The following is a 21,321-nucleotide window of genomic DNA, read 5'->3' as shown; positions in this document are numbered from 1 at the left end:
ACTTGATCATTTTCAAAATAATAATCCTAATTCACAAATCCATTTTAATGTAGGTCAACTGTTTTATTTATTTTATTTATTATCTTCTGTTCAGCACTTCAAAAATTACAAGGTAATTCTCTAGAAACCATGTTAGTCAATAGCATCTATTGTGGCATGAAGAGAGTAAAAAAGCACATTTACTTCATAATATTATTAATAGTTTATACATTTGATTTTTACTTCCAGGCAATTTCATACAAATTACACATACAAGTTCCAAGGATAGATAAATACTGTGTCATCAGTTATATTGCATTGGTTAAGGAAAGAAAAGATGCAAGGTACTTAATGGTCTCTATAAATGCAATCATTTCTGTATGCTTCCTTTGTTTCTTGATATCAAAAGGGTATTAAACATTTCAGAATATTAGAACAGAAGTGAACCATAAGCTATTATACTGTTACATTCATTGTGTATTGACCATAGGTCAGATTATTACCTCATCTCTAAAATAATTTTTTTAAAGTACACAAAACAGGTCTTTCACTACATAAAGGGATTTCTTTGAGCAATCTTCAATGCTTCCTTAATGTTATCTGAGACATTAATGCCCCCTTGTGGTGGAATCTAGGCATTTGCAGTTGCTCTTCCTAAAGAAGACTTCAAGGTTGTCTGGCATAGGCAAGACCTTCCATTGGGTCACTTCATATTTTGGGGCTCTCAGCTTATGTAAAAATGACCAAAAATAAGTCTGAAAATAGTTAAATATATTAATATTCATTGAAAAATTTTAACATGCACAAACACCATGGAATATAGTTCTAATTTTTAGAATGAGAGAGATTAAAAAATAGTAATTCATGATGTTAAAGATGGGTGTGCCATCTACTTATAGCACCGAACTTAAAGGTATACAATAAGAAGCTTCTGGGGAAGCCAGTTCTTTGTGATTGTGACAAGCTCTTCTCAGTCACTAAGCTCCTCTGCTACTGGGAGGACTGGGACAGCTGTTTCATCTTCCAAGCCATTCCAAGTTCCTTCTTCATATCCCACCCCACTCTGATTAGTCTTATGAACTAACAAACTCTTCAAAACATGCCTCTGAATTAAGATAAAAATTGTGTATCAGCACAGCATAGAGCTGGCTCTGTTTCATTTTCTTCTCTCCTCTGTTACTCTTGGTTCAATGTTAACCAGGAAAAACAATTGAAAATAAAAGAGTGCTTTAAACAGGAACTAGCATACAATAGGCAGTGTTCTTGAACTTCCACAGTTGTAAGCAGGATTTGAGGTACATACTATCATACAGCTTCCTTAGATCTATACCCAAAGATTCTGATTAAGAGGGTTGAGTTTGGCTCTTGGGAATCTGAAACTCATTTCAGGTATTTCTAGGACCCTATGGATATGAAATATATTCTTAATCCTTGATGCAAATTAGCATTAACTGGGAGCTTTACAATTCTGATACCCAGGACCCATTCCAGATGAAAAGTTCAATTGAATTTTCTCAGAATATGTCCAGGCATCTCCTGCTGACTGTGCCATGCAGCCAGTTTTGAGAACCACTGTTCTGAACACAAGAGGATCACAGGGATGTCCCCATTATACTATGACCACCAGAGACATATCTGAAATTCAACAAATTTGAGAATATTGACTCAGTGCTCTGAGGGAGAGTGCATAGCAGAGGAGCTGTGGGTGTCTCAATGAATAATGGCCAATGTTATTCCAGTACACCTGAGTAGGGTGGTGTCTATAGTGTTGTGGTAGACTCGAAGCAGAGCTGCATACGAAGTAATCAGCATCAGGTCTGCATTGCACAGTGCACCCAGAGTCTTATTTCCTTAGAATCACTAATGTTGAGACAGATGTGAAATGTTGTATCTGGATAACCTTTATTTGAAGCATCACACATAGATCTTAAATCAAGAATAATTTTCTGTGTCAAGGTGACATGGATCCTCCAAGCAAAAAAGGAATATTTCTTTATTATGATATAATTTCAAACAGCACAGTTTTTGATAGCCCATGATTTTGGGGAATAAAGTTTGTCAGCATGAAAGAGAACAATACTCAAAGAAGGGAAAATTTCATAGCTTCACTGTGTTCATGGGTATATATTGATTCTTTTTAACTTTGCAGCAGGTTTTATCTGTGCCTGTTAGTCCACCTTGATGAATGGAATTCTTAGTCTGAGCCAATTTTTTATCTAAGACATGGCATCTGCCCTCACCTGGGTGCTTCCAGAAAAAAGATGGAGCAGGGAAACGGGAGTGTTCACAACATGTCAGTGGGTAGATGTTATCCATGCACTAATTCAACAAAACCTAATTGAATGTGTACTATGTCCTGGGCCCTGGGAAGGTTACTAGAAATTCATTGATGAGCATAACTGAAGCTTCTGTCTTGAAAAGCCCATGAGAGCATTTCAGGCATGGAAAGCCAAGACACGGTGGCAAAAAATGTCCTACATGAAGGGTCTCTGTAAGTGAGACCCTAGTGGAAAGAAGTGGCTATCAAAGAAGGATGTATTTTTCTCTAAAGGTAGGAGAGAACTTCCACTTTGCTTATGGCCTTGTCTAAATACTGATGGAGATTGTGGATTCAAAAGGCTTCCACTGCCTTGGCAGCTCATGTCAAGAGCCTCAGGTGATCACTGACATAATACATAAGCATGTTAATTATTAAACTAACAGGAGTCACTGTATACTTACTCCTCATGCAGGATCACTGTGCTCAATGAGTTGTATTATTGAGAATGAACTGTAAGACTTGTTCTCAAACCGTTTGTGTGTGTGCACACGCATAAACTGGTTGAAATCTTTACTCAGTAGAGAGTTGTTCTTCTGTGTATAAAGTTAATTGAAAATAAATCTTAATGGAGAATGGGACTGGGAATGGGAGAGGGAGGACGAGGTGGGGTATGGTGGGAAGAGTCACTGTATTCCTAAAGTTGTACTTACAAAATTTGTACTCCTTAAATAAAAGGTTTCTTTGGGGGGAAAAAAAGATACTTAAATACTAGTTAATATTAACTACTTGGTTTCTTCCAAGAAAACAGATAAATGGCAATTACAGATGTTTACAGAAGTGCTGTAACTAAACTTAAAAATAAGGCACCATGGACAATTAGTGTAGTTCTGGATATTCAGGAACCTCAGAAAAATATCATCTGAGGTTATATACTAAAGAGAATTGGTGGGAGGATGGGGATAGCCAAGGGAGTTTGACAATAGAATCCTCTGTGTTCTAATCCAGGCTCTACCATTGACTGGGTGTCACTGAAACACCAACTTGCAGTTTTCTCATTTGTAAAGTAAGGATAACAAAACAGAAACACATATTGGGTGCCAGACAGCATTCCATATGATAAGAATATATCAATGAACAAGAGACAAGGACCCAGGGCACCTGTATAACATGCATGATGTTGAGTACTTATTTGCAGAAAATAAATAACCAAAATAAGTAAGTAAATAATTGAGCATGTTTGGTAAGAAATGCAGACTGGTGGTGGGGAGTGGGGATTTCCAGGGAAGGAGACTTGGGAGAAGAGGTAAGGGAGATTCAATGATGTGATTCCCATCAGAACCCGTGGACAGCACAAGACACTGTCTGAGGAACATCACAGAAGTGGTACTTGCTATGTGGAAATCCCCCAGCCTCGTCAGCCAGGAGTTTGACCTCATGCAATATTTCCCCCTTCTGCTAACTTCCAGGAACCTTAGACAAGCTTTACATTTGATACCACAGCTCTTAACCCCTCACTTGAGAAGATTTCTGGGAAAGTCAGCAGGCATCAGTGTGTGGGAGAGGGTAAGGCAGAACTTTCTTTGGCTTATACTGTTCTACATTTCCCCATGTGTCGTCTGTCCACTATCTTTCCAGCCCAACTTCAAGTGAAACTTGATTAAAACAATGGTTCACAATACCTGCCCTTTTGCCCTTAACCTTCAAAAACACAGTAATGTGGAAAAATTTTTGCTTGTCATGCTTGCTAAGGGAGAAGGAATGTTTTGTGCTTTTGATGGTCAGAGTTCAAGAATTCTGAGTGGTGTGCAATGCATGGACCAATATAAGTTAATAACAAAAGTAATTGTTCTGTTCAAACTGCCAATAACTTTCTCTTGAGAAATACTGAATCAGAAAGATGGAGAGGTAGGCGTTTGGCTTAGTGATTGTGACAGTGGCCCATATTGGAATACCTGGGTTTTAATTTCTGGCTCTGGCTCCTGAATTCAACTTCCTGCTGATGCAGACCCCTGGGTGGTGATGGCTTGAGTAGTTGGGTACCTGTCATCTATGTGGAGACCTGGATTAAGTTCCCAGCTCCCAGCTTTTACCCTGGCCAAGACCCACTGTGACCATTTGGGGAGTGAACTAGTGAATGGGAGATCATATGCACACGCTTTCTCTCTCTCACTCCTTCCTCAATCTAATGAATTTTAAATTTTTATATACTTATATTTATTTAGAAATCAGAGAGACAGACACACATAGAGGCAGAGATCATCCATCTGCTGGTTCTCTCCCTCAATGCCTGCAATAACTGGAGCCAGACAAGCCAGGAACCCAGAACTTATTCTCAGTCTCCTGCATGAGGGGCAGGGGCCCAGGTACTAGTGCTGTGCCTGGTGCCTCCCAAGTTTCACATCAGCTGGAGCTGGAGTTGGAAGCGGTACCAGGTTATGAACTCTGCTTCCTAATCACTGTGCCAAACCCCCACTCTAATTTTTTTTTAAAAAAGAAATGCTTATCGCAGCATTTAACTATTTCAAAAACTCGATTTTGCTGTCCTCAAAACCTAGCTACCGCACCGCACTTGTTAAGATGTTTCTATTTTACTCTAAAACACTATAGAATATACAGTGTGATATTATGTATGTGTTCATTTAATTTGCATTTTAGCAACAGACAATTGCTGTAATCAAGAATTTACAGTTCAGATACAGTACTTAATCCAGGTGATTGATTTAAGAACATAAGTTATTCAAATAACAGAAGTTTGAAGTTTATTATATAATTTATAAAATTATGTGATTGATAATCAGCACAATGATGATTGTAATGGGCTCTCACTAGTAAAATTGGTGTCATTTCATATTTCTACATTGGCTATAAATGGTAGCATGTTCTTGCCCCTATGTATAAAATGGACACTTCAGTAATGAAGATGTCAAATGCTTAATTGCAAACTGTCTTGAATATCTAACAGGGATAAATTATGGTAACCTATATTACAACTCTTAGGTTTACACATGGAAGATATGAATATTTATGTTCACTAAAATGGACAGTGTTCATAATAGAAATCACACTCTTTATGATCCCCTAAATGAAATCAATCCAAATGCCCATCTGTGATGTAATAGATATGTAAATTTTACCATGTGCCTATTGTGGAGTGTTACACTAATAAAAATGCTTTCTGTTAATGGATTTTCAAACAGATTGGTTTCCTGTATGGGAAATTGGCTCTGAATTCTTTCATGTTCTCTGTACTGCTGTCTTTCATTATATGAAATTCTCTATATTCCAAGGTACATTTATATAAAGGAAAAGTTTGTGGTCATAAATGGCTGAAGTGTTACTCTATTTTAATTTATCTGAAGGTTTTCTGCATTCTTTTTTTTAAAAGATTTATTTATTTATTTGAAAGTCAGAGTTACACAGAGAGAGACAGAGACAGAGACAGAGACAGAGAGGTCTTTCATCCAATGGTTCACTCCCCAGATGGCCGCAATGGCTGTAGCTGTGCCGATACGAAGCCAGGAGCCAGGAGCTTCTTCTGGGTCTCCCACATGGCCCACATGGGCCATCTTCTGCATCTTCTGCTTTCCTGGGCCATAGCAGAGAGCTGGATCGGAAGTGGAGCAGCTGGGTCTCAAACTGGTGCCCATATAGGATGCTGGCGCTTCAGGCCAGGGCATTAACCCACTGTGCCACAGCACCAGCCCCTGCATTGTTTCTTCTTTTTTTTTTTTTTTTTTTTTTTTTATCTTTTATTTAATGAATATAAATTTCCAAAGTACGTCTCATAGGTTACAATGGCTTTCCCCCCCATACCGTCCCTCCCACCCACCACCCTCCCCTTTCCCACTCCCTCTCCCCTTCCATTCACATCAAGATTCATTTTCGATTATCTTAGTATACAGAAGATCAGCTTAGTATACCTTAAGTAAGGATTTCAACAGTTTGTTCCCACACAGAAACATAAAGTGAAAAATAATAGATGATTTTTTTTTTAAATGATGATGAAATCAGATCAGACCTATTGTCATGTTTAATCCCAGTGAGAGTCAAGTTGGGAATTGATAGTTTCTTTTTTTTTTTTTTTTTAACAGAAGATCAGTTTAGTGTACATTAAGTAAAGATTTCAACAGTTTGCACCCCCATAGAAACACAAAGTGAAATATACTGTTTGAGTACTCGTTATAGCATTGTTTCTTCTTAAAAAAAAGATATTTATTGAGTTATAATTCACATACCATACAATTTTCCCTTTTAAAGAATACAATCTAATTGTTTCTGGTATATTCATAAAGTTGTACAACCATCATCACAATCAATTTTAGGACACGTTCATCACTCAAGTAAGGCACTCCATGGCCATCATAAGCCATTCCCAATTTCTCCCAACCCCACCTTACTCCCACCAGCCCTTACCTAGTTTGTGTCCTAGTTTGTGAATTCTGGACACCCACTATTATTATTATTATGCCACAATTCACAATGGCTAAGATATGGGGTCTGCCATGGTGTCCATCAAGGAATGAATCAATAAAGAACATGTGCTATATACACAATGGAACACTATTCAACCATTTTTTAAAAAAGGACTGAAATCCTGTCATTTTGGACTACACAAACAAACCTATATTATAGTATTTGAAGTGAAATAAACCAGGCATTATCATGTGATCTCATTCAAACGTGAAATCTACAAAAACTGGACAGAGTAAAATGGTGGCCACACAGGCTTGCGTGGTTAGAGAGAGAGAGGAAGGTCAGGAGACATGGTCAAATTATATATAATTACGATTTGTTGGGGGGAAGAGGTGGAGGGAGTGTCTCTGTTTCCTTGAAGTGATGTATTACTACCAGCATTAATTTTCTCAGGCCAATTTATTTTGTATGGTTATCTGTGGGCTCTATGATATCTGCATAACTTGAATTACTTGTTTAGAGTCATGGATATGTAGTTTGATTTTATGTAGATAATAATAAAAATAGATTTTGTATATTACCTTTCTTAGGAAACAATCTCAAATATTAAAATGTAAATAGATGGGATAGTGCTGTGGCATAGCCAGTAAAGCTGCAACCCAAAGTGCCAGCATCCCAAATGGGCACCAGTTTGTGTCCCTGCTGCTGCACATCCAATCCAGCTCCCTGATAATGCACCTGAGAAAGCAATGGAAGATGGCCCACGAGGTTGGGTCCCTGAACCCACATGGAAGGCCTGGAAGAAGCTCCTGGCTCCTGACTTTGGAACAGCTCAGCCCTGGCGGCTGTGGCTATCTAGGGAGTGAACCAGCAGATGGAAGCCTTCTTTCTCTCTGCCTCTCTGTAACTCTGCCTTTCAAATAAATAAAGTCTTTTAAAAAGTTATGCTTTAAAAAATAAAATAAAATGTAAATAGGAAACACTCTTGCAAGCATTATTAAATTTGGCTGAACTCAAGACAGCCATAATTGCACAACACACATTCACTCAAGCAGGAAGGAGCACTCACACCCAGGAATGCCTTTTATTGTCTGATTAGTTTCAATTCTCCATTGTCTCAACTGATTTCTCAATATTATAGCTATCAGATGGATTTACTTTAAAGAATGTTATTTGGAAACTGCTCAGAAAATGTTGACAAAAACAATCTTAATCACGCCCCCCCCCGCCATGAGTCCTTTTCTAGCACAAAAGGAATAAAAAGACCAGCTTTTACTCGGCCACCATATCCAACCACTGCTGTGGTTCAGTGAATACTTTATTTTCCCACTTGAACTTGAGCTCTTCTGCAAGGTCATTCCTGCCGATCTTGCGAAGATGACGAGCCAGCAGGCGAAGTTTGTCGGTAGACGTTGGGAGCGATTTTTTCCAGAAGCAAAGAAGTTCATGGATTTGTTCTGTGAGATCATCAGGATGTTTGAGTTTGATGAGCTGAACAGTGGTGTGGCGCAGAGGGAGGGAGGAGGAAAGAGACTCAGCATTTTCTTCTAAGAGCTCCTCCGCCAGCCAGTGCAGCAAGTTATCCCAAAGGGCTTCTGTGGGGCACATGCAGAACACCTGGTGTTAGGTCCCTTCCTTGGGGAATGTCCTACTTCAACCCTCTGCACCAGTTTATAGGAAATCCCCCTGTTCTCTGTTTTTGGCCTCTGAATAGTAGAAAGATACATGATGACCCAAGTGGAAAATTGAGGCCTCTGGATCCTTGCCATTGCTGAACTCATCTCCACCAAGGGTAACAGCTCTTGCAAAGGGTTAGAAATGCTTCCTAAACTTGAACATACTTCAGACCCGAAAGGGATTGTTAAAATGGTTTTCAGGCCTCAGCCCACAGAGCTTAACTGAGTAAGACTAGAATGGGGGACAACACTTGGCATTTTTAATAAGCGCCCCATGGATGCTAATGTATTATTACTGAATTGCATTCCCTACTCTTCCATGGCCTCTATTCCTTTGATCCTGCTTAATATGCTGTTTGCCTCCATCAACAATACAGCAATTTGTTTGGTGCCCCCAGTCATTGAATCATCCCCTACATGGTTTCATACACTTCAGGACCAGGAATGCTCCAAATGATCAGCTATATACATCAATGATGGTCTTCCATTCACCTTTATATATGTTGTCCTCTTTGATTTCATTCTTAATTTGTCAACCTGCACCTTGCTTTAGAAAACCCCTACTCAACTGCCCGAGTATATGAAAATGTGTTGAATGTGATCAACAAACGCTATGCTGTTTTAGACAGTTTGTACACCTAGTAGCTTACAAATCCATTTAAAATGTCTTTTCCTAAACTCAATTCAAATTTTCCCATAATAATAAAACTTTTCTCCCATTCTTCAGCCCCAATCTCACGCTTATTTTATTTCACGCAGCTGATGTCTATTTCTCCTACTTTACCCAGAAGCATTTAACCCAAGTTTTTGTAACTTCATTTTAATTTCAAAATCATTTTCTTACACAATCTGACTACTCTGTTTGTCAGAATTCTATCCTCTACAGTGTATTTCATCAGATACTTTCCCTTCCACCTATCTCTTGACTCCCTCCTCCCCACAGTTCCCTCTCTGTTCTTCTTGCATACCCCTCTTTCCTGGGTTCTGCTGTGCATTCTCATCTCCTTCTTTCACAGTAAAATCCTTTAACAGGTAATGTGAATCAGAGGCCTCAGTTCTTTACCATCGACTCACCACTTGAACCCTTTTGCGGCTCTATATCCACTTTCAGAACAGTATTGAAGCCCTTAGTTCAAATCTTTCTGTAGCCCTCCTAATTACTACTTACAGGAATTGAGACTTAGCATCTCTGACTTCAATGGAGCATTCCACTCCTATATTTGGATAATACGGCCTCCCTTGCTTCTTCTAATCCTTCTCTTGCCCACTTGCTGAATCCCTTTCTCCTGATACTGATCAATTACCGCCTCCCGACTTGCACATCCTCTATTTGTTTCCACTTCTCTCAATGAATTTACTAGGTTTTACTGATGTACCACTTCTTTTGTTCAAAATATCCCAAATCTACTATGTCTTCTTTGACTTTATCCCCAATTAGTGTATTCATTCAACTGAGTAATCTAAAACGTGAGATATTATTTGAATTTCTTATGGACAATCACTTCTTATCCCTTGCTCCAAGTCCTAGTGGCTAACTGCAAACCCTCAAACATGTCTTCTGCTTTACAGCCTTATAGACGCAATCTTAATCCTGCCTCACTTATCTCTTTCCTATAACATTAAAGGAGCCAGAATTCCAACTTGTATTCCTGCCATAGGTTTTGAGTAAGTTTAGCCTTCCACACATCTTATACAGAGTTTTGCAAGTTCATTCTGATGTTATAAGCTCCTGTCAATAAATCTCTTAGAGGGTTCTCTTATTGTCTAAACTTTTGAATTCAGCATTTAAAACTTTTAATATTTCTATCCTCTTCAGAGTGTCTAACTTCATCTGTCATCATCCTTCCTATAGCAATTATGATGACACTAGTCTGTAAGAGGATTCCTTTGGGGAACAATATCTCCCAGCTGTGTGACAACCTGGGGCTTCTTACACATATGGAGGGCCATTAAGCAGGTTCAATATCCTGCACTCAAAATGTTTGGGACTAGTTCTGAATTTTGAAACTTCAGATTTTGGAACACTCACACATATGCAATGAGATGTCTTGAGGATGGGACCAAGTCTAAAAATGAAATTTATTCACATTCCACATATACTTTATACACATAACCTAAAGGTAGTTTTATACAGTATTTATAGGAAGTCTGTGTTTGACATTGATCAGCTATGAGATCAGGAATGGAATTTTCCACTTGTGGAATCATGTTAGTCTTCAAAAAGTTTCAGATTTTGGAATACTTTAAATTTTGAATTTTCAGGTTAAGGATGTTCAACCTGTGTGTTTGCGCTCCTTGGTGATTACTGACAAGGACCATGGTTGTGCCTTTGTTTGAACATCGAATTCTTCAAACATTAACACTATTGAACTTGCTGAACTTCCATGCATTGCTATTGTTGTTATTTTTCCTATATCACCTACTCTTCCTTTTCAAAAATTTGTATTGGACCTGAGAGGGTGTATTACACTAGGATTTATTGCCATGCTAATCCTTATGTAGTTCAGTAGGACTTGGGCATTTTCCATAGAGGTAACCTTTGATTGGAATTCTATGCCATCCATTGTTCTGCTTTTGCTTTTAAGGAAATTCATTTTGAGATGTTAGTAGCTACTAACACAGTGACTTACTGCTCTTCATTGAGTGTGCTTTGATTTCCGTATCAGGCCCACAAAAGTGTCAAAATTCTATCATGAGATCTGCATTATTTTTATGAAACTAAATGTTGTGTGACTACAACTAAATATTACATGTTTCCTTTGTGGTTTCATACTTCAAATATAGCGACCTCAACTGCTGGATTGAAGGGACCACACACAAAGACTTACAATTTAATAGTCAGCATTCCATAACAAACTGCAGTTGTTTACTCACCAAACCAAGCACTTTCTTGTTATCCAAGTAAAACAATGAACAGTAAGTTTCATATTTCTTACAAATTTCAATATAACTTAATTACTTGCATATTTGAGAATGCTATTTGGCTTATATGTATATGGCTTACAAAGGAAAAATCTATTAGGCTGATAAAAATGATTAATTGAAAAATCACTTTCATTGTTTTTATGAAAGGATTTATGCATACATAAAATACAAGAGGCAAAATTATTATGATGACAGTGAAAACATTCCTTACCTAAAGGATCTGCAGAAATTCTTCTAGTGCTCCGTGGACGGTTGATGAATTTTTCATGCTATGGGGAAAAGAGAGTAAACAGAAGAAAGTATTCACTGGTCAACATGTTGCACTCAAAATTCATCTGAGCCTCTCTCCTACTTGGAAGAAGTACTCGGTTGAACACTTTGCAAAATTAGACTTTTATTTGTGTGTGCATGTTCAGCAATTGTTTTCCTAAAAGACTGGAGAGTACATTAACCCAACTCTTTCATCAAATTTAAATTTAAGAATGCAAATTTGAACATGATTATTACAATAACCTGAATGCAAAACACACAGGTTCCAAGTAAAATTTAAAACGTTGGAAGTGGCCAGCGCCGCAGCTCATATGCTAATCCTCCACCTAGTGGCGCCAGCACACCGGGTTCTAGTCCCGGTCGGGGCGCCGGATTCTGTCCCGGTTGCCCCTCTTCCAAGCCAGCTCTCTGCTGTGGCCCGGGAAGGCAGCAGAGGATGGCCCAAGTGCTTGGGCCCTGCACCCCATGGGAGACCAGGAGAAGCACCTGGCTCCTGCCTTTGGATAGGCGCGGTGCGCTGGCTGCAGCGCGCCAGCTGTGGCGGTCATTGGAGGGTGAACCAACGGCAAAGGAAGACCTTTCTCTCTGTCTCTCTCTCTCACTGTCCACTCTGCCTGTCAAAATAAATAAATAAAACCATCACTTTATCAAAAATTAATCATTAACCTAATCATCATTTTCTATGTGGGTTGTAGAGTAGTTTGTTCGCAGCTAATGTGGGATGGTGGTGGCAAGAGCACTAAACAGATAAATAAAAACATGTAGGTTTGGATACTGAGTCAGTAGTTGCGTACCAGTGTCACTTTCGAAAATGCATTTAGTGTCAACTCTGAAATGTGTTTATTGAAACCTACATCACAAAAACTTGTATACAAGTGTTCACTGCACCTTTAGTTGTACTAGCCCAACACTGGAAATAACTGAAATGTTTTTCAATAAGTGAATGATTAAACAAAGTATAGTACATGCCAGTCACAGCACATGACTCAGTAATAGTGAGTGCATGCAGCAACTTGCAAGGGTTTGGGGGTGTTACTGCAAGTAAAAAAATTTAGTCTCAAATGTTACATAATCTGTTTCCTTTTATATAGAATTTTTGAAATTGAAAAATTATAAAAATGTAGAACAGCCTAGCAGCAATTGCTAGTTTTAGGGTTGGTGGAGAATGACTAAAAATAGAATTTTGTGGTGATAAAATACTTCTGCATCTTGGTTACACAAATCTGCACACGTGATAAACTAGCACAGAACTATACACATCCATTGTATCATATTGACTTTGTGGTTTTGACATTGTTCTATAGTTATATAAGAGATAATCATTGAGGAAAACTGGGTAACGAAAGCATGAAACCTCTCTGTACTATTTTTGCAACTTCCTGTGAATCTGTAATTCTTTAGATCCTTTAAAAAAAGCATACTTCACATGAGTGACACAATGATGATATAAATGCTATATGTTCCTGTATGGCCCACAGGTTCTCACTGAGTACTCCATACAACTTAGTTGAATCTGAATACTATATTTTGTGGGCATTCTTATCATAAACCTTGCATACACATGGAAGCATACAAAACTTCCAATAATAAGCTTTAATGTTCAATGATTGTTTTCAGCCTTTGTCTCCACTGTTGAGGTGCAATGTTTTTTTCCTTCGTATTAATTGTTGAACTCTTTAATTAGTATAAGTTTAACCTTATGAGTATAAAGTAAACTGAGAAAGATCTTTGTAAAACTTGAGAGTGGGAATAGGACAGGGAGGAGGAAGAAGAGTTGGAGCATGGATGGGAAGGAAGGTAGGGTGGGAAGTATCACTATGTTCCTAAGTCTGTATATATGAAATACATATATATATAGATAGATATGATATACACACATATATCTAGATCTAGATCTAGATCTAGATATGCTTGGTACTGTGGTACAGGGTTTAAGCCATCATCTGCAGTGCCAGCATCCCATATGAGTGCCAGATCAAGTCTTGGCTACTCCACTTCTGATCCACTCCCTGCTATTGTGCCTGGGAAAGTAGCAAAGGATGGACAGAGTGCTTGGACCCTTGCATCCAAGTGGGAGACCCAAATGAAGCTCCTGGCCTCACCCTAGCCTACCTCTGGCCATTGTGGCCATTTGGGAAGTAAACCAGAGAACGGAAGATAACTGTGTGTGTGTGTGTCCCTTTCAGTAATTCTAACTTTCAAATAACTAAGCAAATAAATGACTTTTTTTAAAAAATAAATTTTAATGGAAAAATTGTGAAACCCAGCATAAGTTCAAGTACATTATATGGTAGCACTATAAAAGACATGCATACAATTTTTGATGCATTAACTATGTGTTAGAATCCTTTAAAAAAATTGAGAAGCAACAGTTTAAATAATGCAACAGATTCTGCCATTCAAGTCAAAGGGTCCATGTCTGTATTGAGCCTGGGGCAAGTGTTATGCATGAATTTTTTTTTCTTTTCTTTACATGAACAGTTTTTCCCTCTTATTCACTTTTTGTTCCCAGATGTCTCATAGCATCATGATCCTCTTGAGAGTGTTTCTGGTGTTTAGATATATGCATTTTGTCACACACATGAAAATTCAGGCCTAGTGTTTCATTTGACACACATCAGCCAAGTGCTGTGTTGTGACAGCACTGCAACAGCAGAAGCCAGGTGGATCGGAAGCCAGGATCCAGGAGCTTCTTCCGGGTCTCCACGTGGGATGCAGGCACCACAGGTACACCTCAGTGCCAGCCTCCCATATTCTTAGTTTTGAGACTCAGGTTAATTTCTTGCCCCAGAAATTACTTCTGCTGCCCAGCAACTAACCTAAGCTGCTTATTTCTCTCCCTTCTTATCTGATATGTCTGAAACTCTCATAAATTAGCCTGCTTCATATAACTTAAAAATCACTTTCTTCTTGGTTTTCTCATCTGCATTCCATAAAAACAGACCAATGAACAACAACCAACCAAAAAGAAGCAAGTGTGGAGGATGGGGAAAGTCTTACTCTTTTCCTCCATGACAGTTGAGAAGATCAAGGCTCAAGATCAGCAGGTGTCCTTTGAGACCCACATTGATAAAATTGGTAAATAAAATTGATAAAATTGATAATGCACTTATCATAGCACAATACATTATTCTCATGTTTATGGTGATGATGGTGTAAACAAATCTACTGTGTTTCCAGTTGTATAAAAGCATAGCAATACAGTTATGTAAAGGACATAATACTCAATAATGATAACAAATGACGATGTCATTAGTTTATCTATTGTTATATTTACACTATAATTTTAATTGACAGTATTTATATCTATTTATGGGGTTCAGTGTGACTCAATATTTGTATAAAAGTGTAATGCTCAAATAAGGTTAATTAGCATTTCAATCTCTAATATTTATCATTATATTTTTATTTGAAAGGCAGAGACACACCGAGAAACAGATAGATATACAGGGTTGGGAGAGATTTTCCATTGGATAATTCACTTCCCCAATACTGGCAACAGTCAGGGCTGGGTCATGCTAAATCCAGAAGCTGAGAACTCAATCTGGATCTCCCACATGGATGGCAAGGACCCAAGTAACTGAACCATTACCTGCCCCAACCCCACCCCACGCAGAGTGCTCATTACCAGGAAGCTGAATAGGAAACAGAACATGCACTCAAACACAGCATGCTGCTAAGAGATGCAAGTGTCCCAAGCGGCATCTCAGCCTGCTGCTAAAATTTATCATTTCTATGTGTTGGGAACCATCTAGTTATTTTGAAATAAAAAAAAAGTTGCTGTTGCTGTAGTTACTCCACTGTTTAGAGAACACTGGTACTGATTCACCCTATATACCTATTTGGATTCTTGTTACAGGAAGGGGTGAGGGGACAGTGGATAAAGACGCATTGTAATGTATTTTAAATAAAATGGCTTAGTTCTGTTCTTGGCACACACAGGGTATGAAATAAATTACTTAATTATTTTATCATGGAAGTTTTGACAGAACTGGAATTTTATTGTGTGTTTAGACAGGTTTTCTGCACCCCCTAATTTCCAATAGGTAGATGATTGCTGAAAGATTCATCTGTAACTAAAGCTAATCCTGTGAATACAGGCTTATGTAGAGACAGGCATGGTCAGACTGGGACCACAACATTATGACCTTGGAGACTGCACCCCTCTCCATGGTTTCACTGCAGACCTGGACTCAACCACTGCTGGCCATCTTGTCCCTGAGAGTGTTTTGCTCTACAAACAAGCTCAGTGCTTCCATTTTGGCCAGGATTTACCCTCATTGCATGTGTTTTCAGGGAGTGTAGAGAGGATGAGCATTAAGTAAGCTAACACCACTGTAGACACATGCATGAAAACAAGAGTGAAAAGCAATTTAGTGGTAGCAAGTGCTGCTGTGGGTTGGATTTAAGGCTTTTATATTCATATTAGGGAGGGCAGCAAAGATGATGGATAAAATTCCTCTAGGGCTCACCATAATAACCAGTAAACTCTAATATCACCATTAGAAAATAAGACAGTCAGGAACAATCAGTAAGCCCTTCCCACTATGTCACAGACATTTTGAAGTGATGAGTGGAAACAATGAGAGCCTCAGGTGATTACTGACGTCATAAATAAGAGTGTCAACTGTTAAATCAACAACGGGAGTCACTGTGCACCTACTCCTCATGTAGGATCTCTGTCCTTAATGTTGTCCTATGAGAATTAACGGTAAAACTGCTACTCAAATAGTACTCTATACTTTGTGTGTCTGTGTGGGTGCAGTCTGTTGAATTCTGTACTTAGTATATACTAAGTTGACCTTCTGTATGTAAAGATAATTGAAAATGAATCTTATTTTTTATTTTTTAATTTTTTATTTATTTTTGACAGGCAGAGTGGACAGTGAGAGAGAGAGAGAGAAAGGTCTTCCTTTTTCCGTTGGTTCACCCCCCAATGGCCGCTGCAGCTAGCGCGCTGTGGCCGGCCCACCACGCTGATCCGAAGCCAGGAGCCAGGTGCTTCTCCTGGTCTCCCTTGCAGTGCAGGGCCCAAGCACTTGGGCCATCCTCCACTGCACTTCCGGGCCACAGCAGAGAGCTGGACTGGAAGAGGGGCAACTGGGACAGAATGTGGCGCACCGCCTGGGACTAGAACCCGGTGTGCCAGTGCCGCAGGCAGAGGATTAGCCTATTGAGCCATGGCGCCGGCCTGAAAATGAATCTTGATGAAAAATGGGATGGGAGAGGGTATGGGAGATAGGATGGTTGTGGTGGGAGGGAGGTTATTGGGAGAAAAGCTGCTATGATTAAAAAGTTGTACTTTGGAAATTTATATTTATTAAATAAATAAAAGTTGAAAAAAAAAAGAATCTTTGAATCCTAAATCAACATCCTATACTTTAACCAAGACCTTGGGTGGTCCCAAAGTTCAAGTGCACTCACAAAAACACTATTATCATTTGGCAATTGTCGAAGTAATATGTGGTAGAATTTGTCATCTCTAATTTCTACAGTCTACCAGTTCTGGGTCTCCATAGCAGAAGATGTTTTTGTCTCAAGGCTGTGACAGTTTTAGCTGAGTACAGATGCCACATAGCATCATAGTTAACATCAGTTTCATAAAAACAAATAAACAAAAATCCCATGCCATTGTTACTATTTTTATGATTTATCCAAGGGAACGTGTACATGAGGAGATTTCACAGATAGTTATTACAATATATTGAGCAATAACCCTTCTATCCAAACCTAACCTCACACTCTTTCCACTCCCACACATTACTGCAGAATTTTTCTGGTAAATAGGCCATGTATTTTATAATTAGAAGATACACAAGTAAAAGCGATATGATTAACAAGAGATTTAGAAAGTATGTACAATAGACATTTTTCTCTTTATCTTTAGCATTTTTATCAGATGCATTTAGGGCATCATATATGTCTTGATTTCACTGCTTACTCTACTCTGCATTTATTTTATATAGCAGCTTCTTCAACTCAATAACAGTAGCCATTTGCTTGAATTTATTTATTGCACAATAATAGTAAACTATATTCTCTCTTTTTTTTTTGGCAGGCAGAGTGGACAGTGAGAGAGAGAGACAGAGAGAAAGGTCTTCCTTTTTCCATTGGTTCACCCTCCAATGGCTGCTGTGGCTGGCGTGCTGTGGCTGGCGCACCGCGCTGATCCAAAGCCAGGAGCCAGATGGTTCTCCTGGTCTCCCATGCGGGTACAGGGCCCAAGCACTTGGGTCATCCTCCACTGCACTCCCAGGCCACAGCAGAGAGCTGGACAGGAAGAGGAGCAACCAGGAAAGAATCTGGTGCCCCGACCGGGACTAGAACCCGGTGTGCCAGCACCACAGGCAGAAGATTAGCCTAGTGAGCCGCAGCACTGGCCCTATATTCTCAATTTTAAAACACATCACTCATATGGAATTCTTAATGGGTTCACATTATAAACAAACTAAATGGAATGTGGATCAAAGAGGTAATCTGGTATGAAAATTGGTGCTAGCAAAAAAATTTGTACTATAGTTATAGGTTCAAGGTAACCATAAATCAAATAAGATCTTATATCAGTGTCAAATGAAGATATAAACATGTGACTATATTATTTCATTCCAAATTTAGAACTATTGTTTAAGATATTATCATCTTTATTTCACAGATGTAACTTCTTCAAGGTAACTTGGGTATGATATTTTAATGCTAGTCATAGAAACAGGTATGTCTAAAGCCTTAACTTAAATAATACTTCCTCCAGATAATAATATTGAGCACTAGTTTTTATTAATTAACATGTACGAGGGATCACTCTAGAAGCTTAATGCCTATTATACAATCTTGGCAGTATATATAGCATGGGACAGTTCAGTTGTTATATAGTTATCATTACACATATTTAAAATTAACCAAAACACACACACATACACACATACACACACTGATATAACATTTAAACTAACATATATATATATATAATAGATATAACATTAAAACATCTGTAATAGTCCATATTTACAACTGCATGCAAAAAGTTGTACATAAAGTGGAGGTTGAAATGCAGAGCTTTCCACTAAGCCATTCTGTACCTCCTGTGCTATGTTAACGATTTCTACAATCAACTTTACTTATCTTGACTGGGAGGCAGTACTGGATGGAAGCAAAGAACTCAACTCCTAATATTGATCATTGAATTTAGGACCTTACGAAAATCATTCCCTTTGTGCTTCAGTTTCCTCATATAAAAAAATGAGTATAATAGTATTTGTTTTACACTGCCATCGAAGGATATATTGAATTTGATCACATAACTTGCAGAAGAGCATTGTATGTAACAAGTACTCGAAGTATTATTTTTTCTTACTTAAAATATTTCAAGATTATTTAGTTTTTTTAACTTTTATTTAATGAATATAAATTTCCAAAGTACAGTTTATGGATTACAATGGCTTCCCCCCCATAACGTCCCTCCCACCCACAACCCTCCCCAAATCCTGGAAGCAATGTGCACACGAGGTTGATGGCTCTGTTCAACTCAGCTCTATCTTTGTTTTCAACTCATGCACATTTTTATACAGTCAACTTTATGTTTTTGTTCTTCATTTTTTGTATTTCTTGCTTCTTAGAAAATCACTCTTTTTAAGGCTTCAATCTTATTATTATTTTTAGAGGAAAGGATTAATGATATGCCTCAGTCTTTAATAATCCCAATCACAAAAGGCAACAGCTTTATGTCCCTGGTGATCAGACAGATCAACTCAAGAATCTGCCAAGTGGGGCTGGTGCAGTGGATTAAGCTGCCATCTGTGATACCAGAATCCCATATCTCATTCTTGGCTTCTCTGCTTCTGATGCAGCTTCCTGCTAACGCACCTAGGGCAACAGTGGGTCATAGCCCCAAGTACTTAGATCCCTGCCACACATGTGGAAGACAAGCATCGAGTTCCAGGCTTCTGGCTTCAGCCTGGCCTAGCCCTGGTTGTTGTGGGCACCTGAACCATGAATCAGCAGATGGAAGATCTCTTTGCTACTCTGCCATTCAAACCAGTCAATTAATCAATCATTCTGAGAGAGAGAGAGAGAGAGAGAGAGAGAGAGAGAGAGAGAAGGCAAGGCAAGGAAAGAGGTGGGGCCTTTTGGTACCGCAGGTTCAGCTGTACCTGGGATGCGTGCATCTCATATTGGAGGGCCTAGGATCAAGTCCCATCCCTGCTTCTGATCCAGCTTCCTGCTAATGCACCGGGGAGGAAGCAAACGTTGACCAAAGTGTATGTGTTCCTGTCTCCCATATGAGAAACCCAGATGGAGTTCCTTACTCCTGGCCTGGGCCTGATCCAGCCCTGGTTGTTGTGGGCATTTGGGGAGTGAACCAGCAGATGAAAGATGTCTATGTCTGTCTTTCAAATAACTAAATAAAACTTTATGTAAAAGTCAGGAAAGATGGAAGTAGCATCTAGTGATGGTTATGAATGCAAAGTGAACAGGATCTGGACAATTCAGAAAATACAAATGAAACATATGAAAGCGATATATATGAAAAAACATATATGAAACATTTATGAAAGGACAGAAAGGCTATCAAAAGCAGTCTATAATAGAGGAATCAGATTTCTAAGCTGATGTCTCCAGTATAGCAATGGACAAAGCAGTGGATACAGCACATGTGGATATACTGAGAATTGAATGACGTAGTGTCACATCAAACACGCTGACACTTTATCAATGTTAACTTTTGTTAATATGCTTAAATTATGCTCAATATTGCAAGTAATTCTGGTAAAAGCAGGTGTCTTTGGTTCTTAAAAGTAACAATGTGGGAGAGAGCATTACTTTTAAATATGTAAACAAACCAAAGAAAGATATAGAGCATTGTTAGAATTTCCACTAACTTCCACTTCTCCTGTTTACTGTTCCACTTTCAGATTATAATCCCAACATATTTTGACAATACAGAAAACCTGTCAAGGTACACATTAATATCTAAGCATAATGATTTCTAGAATATTTCAACAACATTTTTTCTTTCGTGGTTTGTTTCCTTTCTTTGGTTTATAGCTAGGGATAGCACTTCTGACAGAAAGTGATATAAATGTTGCCAGGAAAGGCCTGGACAGTCTCAGACACCTCCCTCCCAGCCCTGCCACAGTTGGAGAAATCCCTGTGTTAATGATTGTTTACAAGGCATTAAAAGCTTCTGCGGAACATAAGCTGGGGAGAAAACAGATAAAACTTTCCTCAGTAGGGCTTGAGACTCCACCTCCAATTGCTCATCCTATTTCCACACCATCCATTCATTAATTTATTAAATAGTTAAACAAACCATTGAATGTATTCTGGAAGAAAGGATTACGAAATTGAATGGGCTGTGCATCCAGCCTTGAGGAACTCAGTCACAAAGGGAGAAAGCAGAGTGTACCATGGCTAGGCGTGCTGCCATCGAGGTCAGACAAACGAATTCAAGCAGCAGCTTTGGCATTCTCTAGCTATTTCCTCCTGTGGAAACTCTATGCCTGTTTCTTCAAACACTCACATTTCCAATAAATCAGTTAATATGTACAAATGTTTTATCAAATTACTAGCAAAGGGGTGAGCATTTAGCCTAGCAGTTAAGACACCCACATCCCACATTAGAATACTTGGGTTTGCTTCCCAGTCCTGATTCCTGATTCCTGGGACATGGTTTTCATGACCCAAGTAACTAGGTTCCCGTCATTCACACAAAGGACCTGAACTGAGTTCCCAGCTTCAGCAGCCAGGCTTATCCCTGGCCACTGCAGGCATGTGGGTGGCAAACCAGCAGATGGGAGTATT

The 21,321-nt window shown here is 38.8% G+C and overlaps 1 protein-coding gene across 2 annotated transcripts in view; it reads right to left on the bottom strand.

Moving 5' to 3' along the window:
• Positions 1-7,725: 7,725 nt before the first annotated feature.
• The window catches only part of DTHD1 (death domain containing 1), a 76,705-nt gene continuing 63,109 nt past the window's right edge, over positions 7,726-21,321 (bottom strand). For both annotated transcript variants that reach the window (XM_070069634.2, XM_089327084.1), the window contains 2 exons: positions 11,465-11,522; positions 7,726-8,247 (listed from right to left, as the gene is read on the bottom strand). In XM_070069634.2, coding sequence (XP_069925735.2) covers positions 7,925-8,247; positions 11,465-11,522 — 381 coding nt within the window. In that variant the 3' untranslated portion in view covers positions 7,726-7,924. The remainder of the gene's footprint in view (positions 8,248-11,464; positions 11,523-21,321) is intronic.

Source organism: Oryctolagus cuniculus, chromosome 2 (genome assembly GCF_051225735.1).
Source record: "Oryctolagus cuniculus isolate XC-2025 breed Fujian yellow rabbit chromosome 2, ASM5122573v1, whole genome shotgun sequence".
In the NCBI taxonomy this organism is placed as follows: Eukaryota; Metazoa; Chordata; class Mammalia; order Lagomorpha; family Leporidae; genus Oryctolagus; species Oryctolagus cuniculus.
The sequence above is the reverse complement of the archived record's forward strand: the minus strand, read 5'-3'. Positions and strand labels throughout refer to the sequence as shown.